A 21,214-nucleotide genomic window follows, 5' to 3' on the forward strand; every position below is an offset into this window, starting at 1 on the left:
GTGCGGGGGGGATACAGGCAGGGCGCAGGGGGTGCAGAAAAGGGGCAGGCAGGGTGTGCACACTGTGTACAAACACCGCCCGAGCGCCCTCCTCCCTTAAGGTGGASTCGAGTGGGGTGGGCCCTGCTCGCCCCGGGGCTGGGGGTCAGGGGGGTGTCCCCACGGAACTGGCGTGCATCCCGCGTCCTGASCGCCATGCCCGTGTCCTCGGACCTCAAGAAGATGGGGGGAGACCCTGCCCAGCCCCAAGGGCCACCTTAAGCGAGGCCGGGGCTGGGGAGGCCGCGCCGAGCACATGGGCACGTTAAAGCAGCCCCGGCACGGTCCCACGGCGCGGGGCACTGTCCGCCTCCATAGGGGCACTTTACCCCGCGATACCGCCCGGAGCAGGGGCAGGGCGTAGCACCCCCGCCGCTACAAGCCGTGCAGGCCTCAGCGCCTTTCTCGGGGAGCCCCTGCACCGGGGTCTGGCCCCTCACGGGCGCGACGCGGAGTCTCTCCCCGACTGCTGCCTGGGGATCGGGACCGGGCTGCGCCCGCACGCCGCGAAGGAGCGGGACGGCCGCGTGGGGCCCGTCGGCCGGCGTCGCCCTATGGCSACTTGGTGCTGGTGGCGACCCGGGTACCCCGACTGCCCGGGCTCCGTCCCTGTCCCCGCGTGTCCCCAGCATGTCCTGCGTGTCCCCGCGGCCGCGCGCCCCCCCGCGCAGGGCGCCCCMTAGCGGCCGCGCCCTTCCCGCGCCCCGCCGCCGCCAGGCCCCTTTAAGGCGCGGGGCGGGCCGAGGAGCTGAGCTCTCGCGGGGCTTGGGGGCCGCGCTCTCGCGAGGCTGAGGCAGTGCGCTGATTGGCTGCGGGGGGTTGAATGTAAGATGGCGCCCAGGGAGCTGTGAGGGGGAAAGATTCGGGGCCGAGGCGGCGGCAGCGACGGGGCCGGGGTGAGGCGGGGCCGGGTCACGCCGCGGCGCAGCCGGGTCGGCGGGCCGGGGTAGTGCGCGGCGGTGGCGGGGCCGGGTGGAGCCTCCCTTCGGGCGCGGGAGGACGCGGCGGCGGTTCCGGGGGCGGCGCGGGCCCGGCGGGGAGGGGGAGGGGGCGGCCCCGCCTGCCGCGCGCGCGCTTTCTTGGCCCGCGCGGGCGCGCCCCCCGCTCTTCCCCCCCGTGCACCGGGCGCGTCCCCGTCGCCCACCCCACCCAGGGAGCGAGGCACCGGAAGGCGCGGCCTGTGCGCGGCCCTCGGCGGCCCCGTCCTCGCGGAGCCCCCGACATGGCTCCTGCCGGGGGGGCGGGGGAGGCGGTGTCGCGGCGCCGCCCGCGGGCCCGGCCCGGCCGCCCCGCCGGGAAACAAAGGCGGCGGGAGCGGCTGGGGCAGTGCCGGGTCCCCGCGGGCGGGGGAAGCCCCGCGGGCTCCTCGTCCCCGCTCGGGCAGGGCAGAGGCTGAGCTGCAGCCGACGGTCTTAGGGCCTGAGTACGAAGCTTCGCCTTGTCTTGGCTGGATAGGCGAGCGACCCGTAGCCTTCCCGGCTGTCCCTCGGGGCAGCACCGGGAACACCTGCGGGGAGAGCGGCGGGGTGGGGAGGGGGTGGGTGCTCTGGATACGGTCACTGCTGCTGCTGCCTTGTTCTAAGTTCTATCTGCCAACAACTCCGGTGTTACCGACCGTGCCGTGCCTGTCGCCGCACGGCGCTCTGTGACAGATGTGCTCACACAGTGGCTCCCAGTAACACCAGGCTGAGGGATACGATGGTTAGAAATTGGGCATCTTGCAGTTCCTCAGAAGGAGCTGCTAGCTGCGTGGATGATCATATCTTTTGTCTCCTGATATTTTTTCTYAATGGAATACATATTAAAAATAAAATGGCATAATAAAGAAAGAGGAACTGGGGATGGAAAGGGCTTCTTTGTTCTGTCTTCTCCAGAACGTTACAAGTCTAAGAGCTCAGGACAAGAGCAGCAGAAATACATGCAACATGGTGACTGGTGAGTCCAGATTGTCCACATGCTGCAAGTTGTGTGTGTGTTTTCAGTAACCTCAGTCTAAGTTTTATCAACTAACCGTATGTGCTCATAATCTTCAAAGAATTTCTTGAACTTACTTCTTGAAAAAGATGCAGTTATGCTGCACAGAGGAGTTACTTTCCTTTGATGGAGAAACTTATTGCCTGAGTGCTGTCTTTTATTTTAAAATGCAGTATTAAAAACATTCTGCTGAGATCTAGTGAGGGTGGGTGTTTGCAGTTTCCAGTGCGTGTTTGTGGGATAAAGAGAATGCACAAACTAGCGTGTTTTAATAACTAACAGTAGAAGTGGTGACTGCAGCAGCAAGTTGCATATGGTTACCCGACAAAAGTGTATTGAATGCATACTAGAGCCTTACAGATGTTTTCTGTCATAAATGCAGGTTGGTTTGGTTTTAATAAGTAAAATTTCTGGGAGTGCAGCATTACTTTTCTGAATCTTTCTCTGGACCTGGTACCTCCACTGCTGCATAGAGTCCTGTGAAGTACAGGTTTTAGTTAAATAATCCCAAGCAGCCTTAAAACTGACATAAGCGACTCAGAGAGACGCTGCAGTTTATAAGTGCAGGTGTAGAGAAAATCCAAGGAAGATCTTTCTGTTCTTCTGGGGCAAGAACWGATGCTTCATGGCACAATGGGATTCAGGCCTGTGCCTGGGACTTAGAATACTACAGGAACTCAGATTAGTGGCTCTCAGTATAGTAACTTAAATGTAAAGAGGTTTTTTTTTCCATGGTAGAAGAAAGGAAAGAGATTTCTTCTGACAGCTTGTGAGAGAAGATTTASTAGTAGGGGAAGACTAGCCTAGTAGGCTCTTGATTTTGGTGCTGACAGAAACTAATTAAAATGGGCCAACTGAGCAGACTCAAGGATTTTTATTTTAAAAATTAATGCTTGCTTTGATGTGCTTCCTGGTGGTCAGAAGAGGCTGGTGATGGTTTGGTGGTGGACCTCTGCTGCTTATGTTTCTGGGTGTCTTATGGCTTCTGGTCTCTTATGCAGGAGAATGATGTATCTGTGAGCAGCTTGTGAAAGAAGGGTTGAAGTTTCAAATGTAGAAATGAGGGCTAAAGCTGYCATTGGAAACAGCAGCTCTGCTGACCTCCCAACTCTCTCCTTTGACAAGATTACCAAAAGGTGGATAGCTATTCTCTGAGTCGTTACAATATAATAAAAACAAATACAGGAGCAGGAAGGGAGAACCTGGGAGAGGTGAGCCTGTCCAATTCAGCAGCARCTGGCTGTCAAGGAACATCTGTGCTGCTTGTGTCTGGGATCCTGCTGTCAAAGAACATCTGTGGTGGCATTCATGTCTGGGACCCCAGAGTGGTATCCTTGAGGCTTATTTCTCAGAAGAGTCTTTCCTCTCAAAGCTGTATCTGCTAGTGCATCCAGGGTGGACATGGAAAATGATAATGGCTCCTCTGAAAGCCTYGCTCCTTGCAAGTTCCAGTAGAAGACTGGGACAAGTAAATTGCTCAAAATCTATTTTCCAACCTCAGAGTATGTAAGAGAGCATCATCCAGTTAGATGCAAAACACATTTGAGTGTGTGTGGTGTAGGTCTTGTCTGAGTCCCTATGGACGCATTAACATCATTATTCTCCCTTGGTTTCACCCTGGGCATGTGGTCATCTGGGGAGGGTTAGTCATGTGTGCTATAGAGGTGTAGAGTAGTCTTACTGGCTCTATCACCTGGTGCTGCCTTGAAAATGTCTTATTGGTRCCTCTGGAAGGCAGGATGGTTTTTCTGTCCAGATGTGGGCTCTACAGGGGCTTCTGTATGCTGATATTTACAGAGCTGTTGGATTTGCTATGTGATCACCATTATATGGTTGTTTTTACTACACATTGCTGCATATTTTAAGAATATCCGTTGTAGGAAGCTCATACTGCAACAATGTAGCTTAATGACTTCTGAAAGCACAGGTGGAGCACAAGTTGCCTCATGTGTGCCTTACCTTTGATATTCGTTTATTTTCTCCYGTGAGCCTGGTCCAGTGCACTAGCCATGAACCTCCATGTAAATAAAACTGTGTGTTTGGACTGCTGTAACGTAACAGTGAAGAGGGGTTAGCTTTTGCTTCAGCTCTTCCAGATTTTGGTGATAACTCGGGCTGCACTTGTGCAGTGTGCTTGAGTGCCAGTGAAAGGCTAAAGTTAATTCCCATTTTCACACAGGCTGGCTTTGGCAGTCTTACGCTYAACCACACATCTCTGTCTCAGTTCTGCTTTGTTAAGTCATGGTAAAAGGATACATAAAGTTCTGGTTTTGTACCTGTTCTCTTTAGAGTGATGTCTGTCTGTTTTTCCTCCTTTATGCAGCTTGATCTAGCAGTGCTGAATCACCTCTTGWAGTCCTAATCTTGTGTTGTTTCACATCTTTTCACAACTGTCTCAGTATCTGRTGGTGATATAGCTTGAATGTATTTACGCTTTATCGAGGCTAATTAGTGCCTTAGAAACAACCTGTATATTCACTGCAAAAACAGTTTGTGGGTTTAAACAAGATAAGTCAATAAGAGAAGAATGCTGTCAGAGTATAGCCTAGAGCAATGTGACGTTCTCAGGTGGAGTCATCTTTGGTGGTGGTTTTTTCTTTGCTTTCACTTCCGCCATGATCATCTGACTTCTTTTTCTGTCTTTCTTTTGTTTTTACACATGGCATGTTTCATGTTAACCTCTTCCTATATTAAAAGGTGATCAAGAACTGATGCTGCYGTTGCCTTTGCCATTTCCAGAGCTCTGCTTCTCCTTGTGTGTTGTTCCCTGTTTGAGGAAATCTCTTGATTCCAGCGCTCTCCTTTTGCTTGCTCTGTTCAAATCGATAAGGCTGTCCTAGTCCTAATAGCAATGGGCTGAATGCTGCATCTGTTGCTCTTCCGTTGTGCTTCCCATTAGCTGCCTAGAATAGAACTGCACGGCCTGATAGAACACACTGGTCAGTTCTCCACCTCTGCGGCTGCAAAGCAGGGCCGCAGATATTGATTTCTGAGCCTTTCTCGCTAACAAGTGCATGCTGCAAACAAATGGAATGTATGACTGGATTAATCTGGTTCAGGACTTGCCTGGTCTGGGTGAAATGCAGTGCTAGGAGAGTTTACATGGCAGTGAGCTCTGGGAGTAGTTCCACAGTCACACCCGGGCATCATTCAGATTCCCTTGAGCTGTCAAAGATTAATCTGAGAAAGGTGTAGTAGCACAAGATGCCTCATGAAAGTAAAACATCTGTTTTGGGTGTCTGGCTGTGCATGTTTGCCAGTTTTCATACAGTACTTGGTATGAGAAACTAGTTACTGGAATTAAGAATATCCGTGCATCGAGGGAATGCTGTAGTTGAGACTTTTGCTTTCTCTTTCCTTAAGGAACCCTGAGKACCTTGCAATATGAATAATTCTCTGGAGAACACCATTTCCTTTGAAGAATACATCCGTGTGAAGGCGCGAACGATCCCCCAGCACAGGATGAAGGAGTTTCTGGACTCCCTTGCTTCCAAGGGGCCAGAAGCTCTGCAGGAGTTTCAGCAGACGGCYACCACCACAATGGTTTATCAGCAGGGTGGCAACTGCATTTACACAGACAGCACAGAGGTGGCTGGGTCTTTGCTTGAACTTGCATGTCCTGTGACAACCAGTATCCAGCAGCAAACTCAGCCAGAGCAGCAGATACAGGTTCAGCAACCCCAGCAAGTCCAGGTAAGCATCTGAAATGATCTTTGAATGTATTTATAACTTGCTAACTGAGGGAGTAGTGTTCAGAACTGCTGTCTAACCTTAAGCCTCAGACGAGTACTTAAGAGGCAGGGCCAATTAACTTTATATAGAACAGCAATATTTCCCTTTCCTTTAAGGAATTTGGTAGTGAATTGGCTCTCTTGACTGTGCCTCCCTCAAGCCCTGCTGTAGGAGGAGCCACATACATAGCAATGGAGTGGTGTCACCTATTGGAGAAATCGTCGATGGTTCTGGCATGTACACAACTCCTGCAGCCTTGTGCTCTGAAACTGCTATAAATACCACCCCCCTCTGCTTGTCTGACTGTCTGGTTGTTCAGGGTGGCYATGGGATCAAACTTGCCTTCAGGATTTTTTTTTTTCAATGAAATCAATAATCTTTAAGTGGTTTATTTGAATATTCTAAAAGTTGTCGTTCTTGAACTGGCTTTTAAAGAAATGCTAGAGTCAACATAGGATATGAACCAGGGAAGATACAGTTCAGGAAAGGAATTCTAAAGGATGCATGTGCATGAAGGTAGATCATCCATTTGCACAGTGGAAGTTGTCTTTTTTTTGTTTTTTAAAATAGATATTACATTGAGTATTTTATTAAGTATCAAGTAAGTATATCCAGCATCAGAGGAAGAAAACCAAACCAATTTTATAACTTTATAGCTGATTTCTTGTCAGATACATTCTGTAATTTGAAGAGTTCAGAGGGTTGGCAAGGCATTTAATAAGGTTATTCTATGATACGTCTCCAAGCAGCTGATCTCTGCCTATAGCTGTAATTCTGATACACTTGAGATAGGAATCTTTCTGTCTTCTGTAGCAGAATGTAAAGCTGTGAGCTCTCTTACAATAAATGAGGGTATGCAGTCACAAATGACTGGAGATAAGGTAGTGTGAACTGAACTGCAGTGTGTTAGACTTGTGCCAACAGCTCAGTTGCGTGCTTTTATCCTACAGCAAAGATGAACTTACCTCCTTCACTGGTAACTCATCTCCAATTACTCTATTGAGTAAATGAATACTTAACTGGGACTTCTGTAACCTGTTGCACTACAGTAACTTGTGTTGAAAGGCTTCTGAAGAACAAAAGCCTCAAGTCTTGCAGGCATGATTTGGATCTCTGCATGAGGCTATTAAAACTGATCAAGAGTGGGTTTGGTTTTGCCAGCTAGGATGTTTTCTGGAAGAAGTTTTGTTATTTAATAGAAGAGCTAGGAGGRTTGGCTTTTGAGTACCTCAGCCTTGAAGATGTGGAAGGCCCCCAAACCAGCTGTAAAAGTCAAAAGGAATCTTTTGTTTCCCCATAATTTTTTCCTCCTGCTGCCTCCTTTCAGAACTACTCAATGTTCAGGCTTGATCCTTGCAAGTCTTTTAGTTACAGAGATAGGGAGGGAGGTCATATGTCATGCTCCAGAGAAAAACAACCTGACCTTCTTGAAAGTAAGCACAGAGTTGCTGCCAGAGGCCTGTTCCTGATTTTTGAACTGAATGACCTGCACCCTGAATATGAAAAATTTCTGATGAAAGCCAAGATTTCAGCAACTTTCCTGAAGAATGTTCCCTACTCTTTTCTTGGTTTTGATGTGCCTCTGCTTTTAGATACCTGCTTTCCCATCTGTTCGTGTTGCCTACCCTGCTGCTCATTTAAGTTGTTACAGCCCCCCAAAATACTTTGGTGGCACATTTAGTATTAGATGTGGCTGATAGCTTTTGTGTTGAAGTTTTTCTGCAAGAACAGGGTGGAAAAGAGTGTCTTTACCACTTTGCAAGAGTGTTTTCCTGTCTTTCAGGATTTCTTATCAAGACATGATTTATGTTAAGCCCATGATTTAGTGTTCACTTATCTCTGCACTGTCACTGTGGCAGTGGTGGCAGAGCACAGCTTCTGAATAAAGCTGGATTTTCTTGTGATTCTGGGGAGTGACAGTGTTCCATCATAGCAGTGCACCTGGTCCAGCTGGCTCCCTGTGCTAGACTACTGCTTGTGTTGTATTATGATGAATTTTGGTCATCTGCCGAAGCCTCTTAGCTTTTGATTAAACTTGTGTCATCCCGGTACTTGACTTGGTAATCTGTTTAGTTCTTGCTAATCCAATTGCAAATCAGTGGAAGACCCTTTGAATGACTGTGCATATTCTGGCAGTGTGACAGTGCTGCTGAAGGTGACTAATAATATGACCAGTCAGATGACCTCACAGTTGCAAGTGCTGGTGATGATCTTACAATAGTAGAGATACACAGTGCTCAGGTTTCATCCTGGATTTTACTTGCTATGAACTACTAAAGACAGAGTGTGACTGCTTGCTGCTTTTATTTATTCTGGCAAAATAAATTTACTCTTTGAAGAAGTTGCCACCCTAAGATTTTCTTGCCTAAAAGGTTCAACAAAGTGTTGTCAATTGTTTTATTTTACAGAATGAGTGGATACACCTGTTGGATTATGTACACTARTCATTGCTACAATTCAAGTGTCCTGGAGTTCCTTCCACGCCCAGTATGACAGGGGTGCGTGCCATTAGTGACCTTAAGAAGGAGTTTAGTATGTCAAGTTGTGATACCCTGTGCTGCATCTGGGAGTGGCTGGGAAGGTCTGTTTTRCCCCAGTCAAATAAGAGTTTTGTGACCTCTGCTTTTGGTGAGATTGTTGCTCATTGGTCCTCTGCATTGAGGCCATCAAATGGATGATTCCAGTGGGAAGAGGGGTTAGTGCTGACTTGCTTCCTGAATATGGTACTTTTGCAGAGATCAGCGAACCTCTTGTGCCTTTTCCAGCAAGAAGATTTAACTGAAAGAATGTCAGAGGACACAAAGTATCTTTGCTTAGGATGTGTGTGGAGAAGATCCTCAGTTTCAGCTTTTTCTGAACAGTCTGATGTCTAGGTGTCAAGATTTTCTTGGGCAGCGCTTGAGAGGAGGATGTTACATGTGAGCAAGATCACACAGAACTGTGTGGGGAATGGTTAAATGCCTGTGTAGAATATCTTTCAGTTAATACTTGTGCCTTTCTAATTGCTCAGTTCCTTACGTATTTACTGGTCGTCTATTCTGTGACTTCAGATCATTGTAGGAAGCTGGACATTATTAATGACACATGGCAGGGAAAGATGTCCTTAAATAGGTTAGGAAAAAAGTCTTATCTCTGGCTCTGTGCAGAATGTGTCTTTCCTTTGTTTCTAGTGAATGTACCTTCCTCTTGTCTCTGTATTGAGGTTTAGCTTGGAYGTAGAGTTCCTATTTGCTTATGTTTGAAAAATATGCTGGTACAATTTTAGTGTAGCAGCAGRTATTAGCATTTGCTGGGGCTGAGTGGGATGCTTCAAAGAGTGGTTATAGTTGAGTGGTGTTTTAGAGGTAGCATCTACTTGTATATGTACAATATCTATTGTATTCTGTTGGAGAGGTAAGCTGTTTTTCCTTGGTTCATGTGTTTTAACTGTCTTAGACTTAAATCCTACCCCAGTGCACAGCTTGACAGCATAATCTTGATATTGTTACTGTTCAAACTTGATATTGTTACTGTTCAAACACACCATGGCCTAATTTAGCTGATGGAATTTTCTCTCTGCGGTTGATGAATGAACGGAGTAAAAACTCAGAGTGAGAATCTGTCTAGCAGTTCTGTAAAGCTGACTTGTACCCTTCCCATAGACCTTGTTTACTTAGATAGCAGAGGACTTCCTGTAAAGTAKTTAAATAACAAGTTCTAACATTTCCTGCTACTTCACTGATCAGTCTTTTCACTTACACTTTTCATATCTGTTTTATACTTGCATGTGCACTTTCTGGTGTAACTTTAGAAGGAACTCTTTGTTACAGTGTTACTTTTTAGTGCTGGATTTGATTTACCTTRGGACTGTTGTGGAGGGAACTGTGTTTTAAATCTTTTGTCCTTAAATTAGGCTAAAAAACCTGAGATTGCTATTCTTAGGCTCTCACTTTTTTCCCAAGTATTTAACTTTGTGTGGAAAGTTTGAGATGTACACACGTTACTTCTGGGGGGCATTTGGAGCATACTTCCCACCTCAAGTTGGCCACCTGCCCCTTTTTACCTCTTGTAGGTTTGGAGCTTGTCGTGTGGGGGTTCCCTCCAGATGAAACTAAGCTGAAGATGCACTTTTGTGTCTCTGTGTTTGTCAAACTTGTCTGGTGGGCAATACGAGAATGAGGTTTGAAATAGTCTTCTGGAAGGCATAGTGTGGACATGTTGGTACATCTTCAGTCTTGCTCTGGAGGTCTGCTCTTAGTATGTACTACTGCTTGCTAGTGTAAACACAGTCTCAGAAATCAAGATTTCTTTGTGAAAAGAGGCACTTAAGAGCCTGTCAGGTGCTCTAGGACAAGTTAGATGTCAGACAATCCATGCAGGAGAGAGTTGGTWTGTGTGCTTATTTAGAGTTAGGTTTTAGGAAATACAGGTAATCCAGTCTGTCTGCAGATAAAAGAATTAACAAGCAAAGAAAATCTCAGCTGTTTCAGAACTGCTGTTCTGAAACAACTGAGTCTGATTCCTTTTTGGGCAGAGAATCTGTGCAGGGCAGACATGTTATGACTCCTACTTGAAAGTTTGTCTATCAACCATTAGGAAAAAAAGTTTTGGCATCCAAGCTTCAGCTGTTCTCATGCTCATGGGGTTACTTATTACATGTGCTCAGTTCAGGACGAATATGTTTTTGAGCTTAATGTGATGGAAGATTTCTTTTAAGGGAATGTAGTTCTGCCCTCCTGTTATGATACAGGGTYGATTTCTGGCACTTTTGAATTGCTAGTCAGCTTGTACTTGATTCAGCATCCAACTTCTTTATGGTGAAAAGGCTTTTCTCTGTGTYATGGTAGCCTGCTGGGAGGTGATTCTTTCACGCTGTTGGATCTGGACTTTTGGCACTAARTAGTATTTCAGTACTGGTAACTTGGCATCTTCCTTACTTGCACCAGTAACCCAGGAATTCCCAGCATAACATGTTTTTGCTTTAATCTTAGCATAAAGTGAAGATCTAAAGTCCTCCCTGTTGGTGTCAGTCTGTAAATTTAAAACATTCCTCTTTGTATAGAGTCTTTTTAAAAATCACCTGCTGCTGATGGTTAGTGTAATTCTTTGTTTGACTTGCAATCTGAGGAAAAAGGACAATGAGGTCARTATAAGAAGCCTCTGGTCTCACTGGATTGAAGCCTTTAAATCTGAAATGCATGMTTGTAGCAGTCCTGAATACAATCTGCTTGAAAATAGAAAGGGACCTACTGCAAGATAAGGTCAAAAATGGATGTGTAATTCACAGGGGATGCATAAGGTGTGGTAGGTAGAGCTCCAATATCTTTTTAAATAGGACCAGTCTTGTCAGAAGCATGGTGTCTGCAGTTTCCAGCATGGAGAGCATCAAGTGATTCTGGAGGTTGACTTGATCTTATTTGCATCTGGACTCATTTTTTGGGTGTTAACAGGGTGGACTCTAAAGGACTAGCAAGACCTCCTGGTTGTATGATTTACTCCTGGGAGAGTTTTGAAGGGCCTTAGGGCATGACTGCTTATCTGCTGGAAGTGGTGGAAGTTCCCCTGACTTTTAGACACTGTAGGCTCAGGGTCTGAAATGGTTAATAGTTCAAAGCTGTGCMAGGGGAGGTTTAGAGTGGACATTAGGAAGCATTTTTTTACCAAGAGAATGGTCCAACAGTGGAACAGGTTCTGAGAGGTGGTTGGTGCCCCAAGGCTGTCATTATTWAAGAGGCATTTAGACAGTGCTGTTAATGACATGCTGTAGCTTATGGTGAGCCCTGGAGTGGTCAGGCAGTCAGACTAGATGGATGATCAGTGTAGTTTCCCTTCAGACTGAAACAGTCTACTTACAAGAGCAAAAGGGAGCAAATGCTGTCTTGTTGCGTTTGTTCTTAGACCATGCCTCTTGCTGACAGTGCCTCTTTCTTAAACCAATTCCATTACCTTTCTAATTACACTTACGTGATGAAATTGTTTCAGCACAGGAAGACACTTGGAAATCTTACTGCTAGCCAAAGAAAGTCTTCCCTTTATATATGTTACAGTACTAATAGGAGCTGTAATGTAAAATYTTGTGTTGAAAGAAGGTGGGGGTACTTTTAAGGTGTTCTCAGTCAGCCTGKGCAAATTCTGAAAACATTGTTGCAGTGCAGGACAAAATGACATGTTTACCTCCTTCTGTCATGTTGAATCCTAGCAGATAAAGCAAATGTTTCTTGTGTGAAACTCAAAATATCAGTGCAATAAAGCATTCAATTTGTTCTGTCTTTGKCCTTTGCCTTGCAGGTAGTCTTTTTAACAGGGTCTTAAATTAATGGTAAGGACTGTATGAGCGATTTTAAAAGTGAAATATTTTGGAGAATACTTGCCTTAGGGGTGTGATTGTAACTGGCTTTCTTAAAATAAACCCTTACATGGGATCTGTGTTTGGGCCTGTTTGCCCAAGGCAGTACTCATGCTCCAAGGCAGTACAACRTCAAATAGTACTGAGGAAACATCCCCATAGGTGAGTTAATCTTTTTAATTTGACTACCTGATCAAGTCACTCATTGATGCAGCTTTYTAAACTGTCATGCTGACATAAGGTCATATGCTTCTTGTTACCTTGCAGGAAATTACAGTAGAGTCACCACGTCATCTGGATTACAGTATACTGCACAGAGTTCACAGAAAGAACTATACCCTATTCTTCCTGGAAATAAATTAATTCTTAACAGGAGGTGACTTAGAAAACTGGCCTGCCAGTGGGGCATTTTGCTACCCCGCTTTTCTCCTTAGCAACTCTTAATTGGCTGTAAATGGGTCCTTCACATTTTTTAAGAGTTCTTAGCAGCGATGTTGGGAAGTGAGATTTTGTGCACARCAGGTCTGCATGGTAGTTGATTTTGGTATTGTCATAGTGTGTTGCCTCTGTGCAAATGCTGCATTAGTCTGACTGGCTCCAGGAAGTGAGGTAGAAAAAGGTGAGAGAATTGAGTAGGAAGATATTTAGTTTTTCGACTAAATGACTCTGTGTTGGTTTCAGAGGTGTTGAGTAATGAGCTCCCTTAAAATAAAGTGTTAATGAAGCCTGGAGAAGCAGATGGTCATGGGAACCTGGGACTGTCACTTCTAGGACAAGGCAAATGTAACAAGTTGTCTGTGTAAATGTGAGGAACAAAGTGGAGAAGTGTCTGGACAAGAGATGTGACGTTATTGAGATCTGAAATTTGTGCTGGGGGCTACCTCTCACTCCTGGCTTTCAGTGTACTGCTGGATTCCTGCTAGGTACTGTGGSAGACCTTGGACAAAAAAGAATTAATGTGAGAGAGCGTGATTTTCTTTCCCYCTAAAATAAAAGGAACTAGTTTGGAATCAAGTCAACATATTTTGTCTGTGTTATTCAGCATTGTCTAAGTGCATGAGCTAGAAAATACAGCTGAGTAGTTTGGACAATAAATGGTATTAAATGGAATAAGTAAATAATGAAAAAAAAGGTTGTTTTTTATTATCACTGCAAAATAAGTTCTTCTAGAGTTTAAAAAGCATATGCTGCAGTGTAGGCCCTTAATGCATGACAAAGATTGAGGTTGAACTTGCCACATTCTGTGTTGACACCTGCTTGTGTACTGTTACTATTAATGATAGGTTTCAAAGTAATATTCCCATGCTTTATGAGGAAAGAGCCAAGTGCTGGTTTCGACTTACCCATATTTCTTACTGCCTGTCACCAGCAAGTGATCCTATGGCCACCTTGGGACTGGGGTGGGCAGCAGTAAAGCAATCTTTAGAGCATGGTAAGAATGAGGCAAGCTCCTGTGATGGTGATGTGCATGATCTTAAAGTCTTGCTATTACAAGGCCTGTGCTAAAGTCACATTTTAGCAATGCAAATACCTTTGAAGACTTTTGGCTCCGAAGGATGCAGACTGTTGGCTTGAGCGCATAGAGCTTTGAGGGTGGAGATGTAGCTCACATGCTGTTCTCTCTGTGCTGAGAAGTGTGGTCATGTGCAGTGCTGAGCAAACACATCTACCATATCACTGTTATCAACCAGGCACTCCTAGAATAACTTGGTTTCATTTTCCAGAAGTCTTTACTAATCAGTTAATATAAGCAATCATAAAAGTGAGCATAAAAGACCTGGAGCATAGATCTTGAGTGACAGACCATCTCTGTTGAATCACTGCTGATCTCTTAACTGCTGGCTTGGTGTTGTTGCAGGTTCAGGTCCAGGTCCAGCAGTCACCGCAGCAGGTCTCCGCCCAGCAGCTCTCTCCGCAGCTGTCTGTCCATCAGGCTTCCGAGCAGCCAATACAGGTCCAAGTGCAGATCCAAGGCCAGGCACAGCAGCAGGCATCCCAGACAATACAGAGTCAGTCTCTTCAGAGCCCCAGCCCATCGCAGCTGCAGGCAGCTCAGATCCAAGTGCAGCATGTGCAGACTGCCCAACAGATCCAGGCTGCAGAGCTACAGGAAGAGCACATACAACACCAGCAGATCCAGGCCCAGCTTGTGGCGGGACAGGCCATTACTGGTGGCCAGCAGATACAGATCCAAACAGTCGGTGCATTGTCACCTCCACCTTCTCAACAAGGTTCCCCACGAGAAGGAGAGAGGCGGATCAGCTCGGCGAGTGTCCTTCAGCCAGTGAAGAAACGTAAAGTGGATATGCCTATTACTGTATCGTATGCTATTTCAGGGCAGCCAGTTGCCACAGTGCTGGCCATTCCTCAGGGCCAGCAGCAAAGTTATGTCTCTTTAAGGCCAGACTTGTTAACAGTGGACAGTGCCCACCTTTACAGTGCCACTGGGACCATTACTAGCCCCACTGGAGAGACTTGGACCATCCCTGTTTACTCCGCTCAACCACGTGGTGACCTTCAGCAGCAAAACATAACCCACATTGCCATCCCTCAGGAGGCCTACAATGCCGTCCACGTCAGTGGCTCGCCCACAACACTGGCTACCGTGAAGCTGGAAGATGACAAGGATAAGATGGTGGGAAGTACTTCAGTAGTGAAGAACTCTCATGAGGAAGTGGTGCAGACTCTCGCTAATTCGATCTTTCCAGCACAGTTTATGAATGGCAACATCCACATTCCAGTGGCGGTGCAAGCTGTGGCAGGGACATACCAGAATACGGCACAGACAGTGCACATATGGGACCCGCAGCAGCAACAGCAGCAGCCCACACCCCAAGAGCAGGGGCAGCAGCAGCAGCTACAAGTCACTTGCTCGGTAAGTTAAAACTGCTTCTTGGTCTCAGTTTGTGATTAACAGCTTAAAAATGTTGTGGAGAGGGAGCATGCCAACAGACAGCTGGTGTCTGGGAAGCAGAGGTGCATCTGTTCAGAATCCTTAATGTGGCATAGGGCACTTGACTCCTGATGGGTGTGARATTATCATGTGGTGATGTTGGTACATAATTATAGGATTCAAAACTTTAAAAAAAAAGTACAGTCTTGATCGTAGTGTTAAAAATTAAAARATACATGCTAATTGCCAGATTCTTCATAGGAGATATTTTGAGGTCTGTGGTGTTTTCCTCTGCTATTGCAGAGGTTGCCATGGACAGGCAGGGATAATTGCAGCCAAATGAGGTGTGCTAATATGTGCTAGTCACCCATTTATCAGTTACTTTGTGTTACCTTGCACATGGAATCTGCAGCAGATCCAGTGCCTGGGTAAAGTGTCAGATTAGTTGTGAGCAAACTTCCTGGATCAAGTGTACCTTAGGGTACATAAGGTGTTCAGGGGTGTAAGCCCCTAAATATGTAGGCAATTCCAATTCTCTAAGAGGGCAGTAAAGCTACTAGCTGCAAGCATCAAGCTTCAGGGAGCTCTCCCTCTCAAAACTGTGAAACAGAAGGAATTTGCCTGCCTGCCTTGCACTGTCCTCTRGCATTGTGCTTCCAGGGGGATCTGGGCAAGTTGCGGTTATTTTGCTCTATTTGTCAAAAATGTAAGTTGCTTAAGAACCATCTGCCAGTTTAGCAGATTTACTCCAACCTGTGTCCAACCTTCACACTGAACAAGGTGTCTGTGAGGTCAGGGCAGAAGGCCATCCCTTGAGTTGGGCTGATGGAGAGAGTTCGCTATGGAAAGCTTTCATCTCTGTGGACAGTAATGTGGCAGCACTCTGGAGGAGAGCAGAGGCTCAATCCTGGCTCCTACAAAGACAAGGTGTCAGTTSACCCTCAGACTCCTTAAGGCAGAGAGAGGCTTTGCTTCACAACTTAAACTTTGTCACAGTCTGCCTGGATTCAAGCTGGGCCTTTTCAGTCAGTCTCTGCAGCTGTGCTACATGCTGCAATTGCTGGGGCTGATGAGCAAAAAGCTAATAGGAGCTGATGCAGAATGTGAAAAACCAACCAGAGGCAGTTGGAAGGCTCCAGTCTGAGACTCCTGCAGACTTTACCTYTTAGGCTGTTGGTTTTTTAAGCTAAGCAAGGTACAGGTATTAAAAGTCTCTATGACATTTTCATTGTGGTCTCTAGTATTGTCGGAACAATTTTCACTAATATTGTTGCTTAGCAGTATCAAAGGAAAAGCTTCTAAAAGCTGCTGTTTGGAGTAGGTCTTAGGAAGGAAAAAACAAAACTGTTTTTGTATAAGAATTGGTATTTCTTTAACATTCAGGGTGCCAGTGAGTTTGACTAAGGTCTTTAAAGCTGTTAATTGAGGTAGCCATGAGACTCTGTGGTGTGGAGTTGAGAAGCTCTAGTGAAGAATGTAGAGTGCAGCTGGAGGGCTTTTTACTGGTTTTAGRTTGGTGTGTTGGTTGCCTGACAAAGAACTTTCAGTTTGAGGTTGTAATTCTTGRTGACCTAAGGTCCCGCTGCAAAGTAAACTTCCAAAGGGTCAGGAGATGCTTTAGGTCTATAATAAGTCATACAGTCCCTCTTCACAGTAGTAGCTCATGCCCTTCATCAGTATTTGATATTTTGAGAACATTGCATTGAAACTGATGTTTTSATGCGGTGTTTGTGTTACTGCTTTATACCTCTTACAAGTGAAGGAGTCTTATCCATTGTTGACAATAAGAATGGAGTGTATTTATTCTGTGTGCCTGTTATGTACTGCTTAAAGAAGAGAACCTGGATAGAGAGAGATGCCAGAGGTGTATGGCATGTGATTGTACCCAGGACCCTCCTCAGATCAGTCTAGCTGTAGGGCAGCAGTAGTTAGTAAAACTGGTGGCACCTTCCTGTTCAGGGGTTGGTGGTCTCTGTGGCTTGCTCTTGTAGTGAGGTRGACTTCAGTGGTGGTTCAGAGTGACAAGTGAGCTGAAGACAGAYATGTCCATTCAAACTGAAAGAATTCTTAGAGTGTGGAATACTCTCTTGTGAGCAGTAATTCAGGTTGGACAGCTGAAGTTGCATTCCTTGGATTGATTTCTTGTTAGGAGTGTTGTAGAAGGCTGGTGTCCTGGGGCTACAGTTACTGTGGGATTCTGGTTTTTTTTGTCCAGCTGTTGCATATAGAAGTGTATATTTAAAACRAAGTGTTTTCTTTCATAGGCTCAAACTGTTCAGGTTGCTGAAGTTGAACCACAGCCACAACCGCAGACTTCACCTGAACTTCTACTTCCAAACTCTTTGAAGCCAGAGGAAGGTCTTGAAGTATGGAAAAGCTGGGCACAGACCAAGAATGCAGAGCTGGAAAAAGAAGCCCAAAATAGGCTAGCACCTATTGGAAGTAAGTGTCATGACAACATGGCCTTTGTTTCCTTTCAAGTAGGATTAGGAATGACTAAAATGTTAGGTGTTTACTCCTGTGGGAAACACTTCCGTTTAATCGGTGATTGTTTCCAAATTTCAACTTTAATTTACTCTGCAGTACTAATTATTGCATACTCCCACAGGACTTAAATTTGCCCTATGCCGAGCCCCCTTGAGTACCTGTGCTGATAGCAGTAGAAAAGGGCACTGCATGACTGTGGTGCATGGACAAACTGTCTGGCCAAGCTGAAGAGCAGTCATGAAGTTACTGGTTTCCTGTTGCTCCAGGGCAGCATTTCATTRTGGACATGGTAAAAGAAGACAATAGTCATGCATTTGGCAGGGCAGAGGATCTTCCTGTCAAACTCTTGCCTKTTTTATCTTTTAGTAGATCTGACAGTCTAAGATCTTGATTTATTTCAACTTGCTTTACTGTACTGGGAGAATGAGGTAGTACTGGACCTACCAGATAGAATGGCAAAGCCAGAGATGTGGGAAACCTCTCCTGAAATACCRGGAAATAATATGGCTTTAATAATATGGCTTTGTTTTGTTTTTCCAGGGCGTCAGTTGCTGAGGTTCCAGGAAGATCTCATCTCTTCAGCTGTGGCTGAGCTGAATTATGGTCTGTGCTTAATGACACGAGAAGCTCGAAATGGTGATGGTGAACCTTATGATCCAGATGTGCTCTACTATATCTTCCTGTGTATTCAGAAGGTAGGATGGGACAGCTCTATGTGCTACAGAACTGTCCATGTTGTCCGCATGTGTAGGGGGACTCTTGGTTATAAAAATAGAGACTTTAGCTTCTATTAAGCTTCCCAACAATTTTATATGAAAATAGTCTCTCTGCTTTAAAAAGCCCAAAAACATCACACTTGTCCTTAGTGCCCACCAATGCTTTTGTTTACAAGTTAAGTTTGTGAAGAATTGTTAATAGCTGAGTTCAGTATCATGGTGAAAATAATAAGTCCATTTAGCTTTTTTGGCAGGGGGAGAATGGTTGGATGGTATTTGAAGAAGTTATCAATGTCAAAATTTAAATCTAGATGAAACTTTAACAGTCAAGAACTTAGCTTTTTGTGATGTGGGAAGTATGAGCTTTCTGGAAGAGCTGCAGGAACAGAGTTAAACTCTGGACAGGCAAATTGAACATCCTTGGTGTTAACCTGAAAARATAGTGTACAGCAGTCATGTGAAATAACTTGAAGTGAATGCACCTGAAATAAAAGGTGAAATCCAATCAGTTTATATTTGTAAGATGATTTTTCCTTTTTCCATCTTGGCATTTCCATGATAGTAACTCAGATTACCTACCTCATTCGGGCCTTGGTGCAAGAGTCCTCACTCTTCAAGTAAAATTTTGCAGTCTTCAGTGGTATGCTGTAAAATGCTTGACTGAGTATGTGGGCCCTTAGATAAGGTCTGTCTCAGGAACAACTCCCACTGTACTGGCCTGTGTTTGAATCTGTTACAGTATCTCTTTGAAAACGGCCGAGTCGATGACATCTTCTCAGATCTCTACTATATTCGGTTTACTGAATGGCTGCATGAAGTTCTTAAGGACATACAGCCCCGTGTTTCACCTCTTGGTAAGGGCTTTTGTTTCAGAACTTTGTAGCTGTGCAGAGTTTGGATTGTTTAAACTGAAACAACAGCATGAGTGTAGTCTGAATAGAAACCTTTTTGAAGTATTTAATGTCCCTAGGCCAGCTTATGCTGGTCAGGGGGAAAAATGTTTCATCTGCAGTGAATGCTGGGGTTAGTGCACTTGTCAGGCTCTAACCCTGATTGTCATTGAGCATTATTTGTCTGTCACTTGTCACCCATCAGAAGGCACACTGTTGGGACTTTGTAGTGTCATGGGATTGGCTTACTTAGCAGCCAGCTGATTCTTCATTTGAATCAAGTTTCCTCATCTGAAGTGGTAATACATCTTGCCTCTAATGTGTATTGTTTCTTTGGGAGATAATACAGCACTGTCAKAGTGCCATGTAGCCAGATGGATACTGTCTGCAGAATCAACTGAGTGTCAAAGGGAAAAAACAGTAAGTGATTAAAGCCTCCAGTGCTGCAATCAGTTGCAGCTCAACCTCATGTTTAGGAGATCATGGCAACAGGGATGGGGGGAGCAGTTCCAGAAGACAAAGRTTTTGATAGAGAACTGTATGAGAACTGGATTAAGAATTGCATTTTCAGAGCATGAAAACCTGGTTTCTCATTGCTTCATTCCCTTTGATACATTTGGACATCAGTTAGAAGTTATTGCTTGTGCTCAAAAAAGTAGCTGTTACAGTCTAGGTYGTTAAGTAGCACTGTGAGTTTTGGAATCCTTTTGTTTTCACTCTGTCTGTTTGATCARTGCTTTGTCATTCCACAAGCCCTGGAGTTCATACTGCTGTCTGTTTTCCTGTTTATCTGTGTATTTGGAGTGTAGTGTTTTTCTTCTACACAAAGGGAAAAAAAAAAATCGAGAATCAAAGGATTACACATGTGTCCAAATACATCACTTGGCATTGTGTGCTGACTAAAGCTGTGCACGGGGCCAAGAACTGATTTGTTACACTGGCCTGCCTGCTCTCACATATTATTGGATTAAGAGCATCTGCATTGGAGTCGAGCCATTAATTAAAAGCTGTTTAAGTGCATATTTTTTTCTCTGTGGGCTGGGATGTAGAGGCATGTTGCAGAAGCATACTSTCCACAACTAGAGGTTTACAGATACATGCAAGTGTTTCCTAATTATATCTGATATTTTAAAAGTTATTTGCAGAGCACTGAATCTTGACATCAGCGAAAATCTCCTCTTCCTTCTTCTGTTAAGATTTATATGCTCTCCAGTACTTACAGATTATAAAATGTTGCCTTATGTTCATGCTGTGTCTGTCCCGTGGTGTGATGCTGACTTCTGATTATTGCAGGTTACATCCTCTCCAGTCATGTAACAGAAGAGATGCTGTGGGAGTGTAAGCAGCTTGGAGCTCACTCCCCTTCCACCTTGCTCACTACACTGATGTTTTTTAATACAAAGTAAGTAATTAGGTCTTTGGGAATCTTGGGGAATARAAGAACTTCAGATACCTTGACAGGATTAGTGTGAAACTGCTGCACTGGGTTAGGGTAAAACTATGAGTTTCAAATGGTTGCACACAGAGCTTACTTGCAGCCCTATCAGACAAAGAAGATGCAGTATAATAAGGAAGTTAGACAGCAGAGGGCACCTGAACCTGTACACTTTGCTGCTGGAACAGTCTTTAGCCCAGTGGTTGGTTTGAGCTTCAGCCTGCTCATGATGACTAAAGATAACTACCTTGCTCTTGTGTCTGTGTCCTTTGCTTACCTCTGAATGTTCTGTGTTCTGATCTTGCTACTCAGATACTTCCTGTTGAAAACAGTAGACCAGCACATGAAGCTGGCCTTCTCCAAGGTGCTGAGGCAGACCAAGAAGAACCCTTCTAATCCCAAGGATAARAGCACGAGTATCCGCTATATGAAGGCTCCAGGCATGCACCAGACAGGACAGAAAGGTAGTGTCTAGGAGGTTTCTTTGGGAATATTTTACTTGGGCTTGAAGAAGTGGATGAACCTGGAGATATTTGCAGGTAGGGAATCTAAAGCTCTGCCAGTTACCTGCAGCCTGGCAGCGTATGTGTTTTCCATGCATTCTACCCAAGAGAGCATAGTACCTTCTAATCATAAGCCTGGGGAGCATATCTTACCTGAGGCATGTGGGACTCACCAAGAACTAAGGATAATTTTTTTTGTTACTTTTGGTTTGGTTTTTTT

At 45.1% G+C, this 21,214-nt stretch overlaps 1 protein-coding gene across 3 annotated transcripts in view; it reads left to right on the forward strand.

The window, feature by feature from the left end:
- Positions 1-838: 838 nt before the first annotated feature.
- Positions 839-21,214, forward strand: part of QRICH1 (glutamine rich 1) — a 26,710-nt gene continuing 6,334 nt past the window's right edge. The window contains exons 1-9 of one of the 3 annotated variants that reach the window (XM_057390315.1): positions 871-935; positions 1,914-1,974; positions 5,377-5,706; positions 13,929-14,945; positions 17,228-17,405; positions 17,991-18,145; positions 18,906-19,020; positions 20,350-20,458; positions 20,804-20,955. In XM_057390315.1, coding sequence (XP_057246298.1) covers positions 5,398-5,706; positions 13,929-14,945; positions 17,228-17,405; positions 17,991-18,145; positions 18,906-19,020; positions 20,350-20,458; positions 20,804-20,955 — 2,035 coding nt within the window. In that variant the 5' untranslated portion in view covers positions 871-935; positions 1,914-1,974; positions 5,377-5,397. The other 2 variants (XM_057390318.1, XM_057390317.1) reach the window with 2 other exon arrangements.

The sequence above is a fragment of the Malurus melanocephalus genome, unplaced genomic scaffold (assembly GCF_030028575.1).
Source record: "Malurus melanocephalus ecotype Western Australia unplaced genomic scaffold, MMel_1.1 scaffold_24, whole genome shotgun sequence".
Lineage (NCBI taxonomy): Eukaryota > Metazoa > Chordata > Aves > Passeriformes > Maluridae > Malurus > Malurus melanocephalus.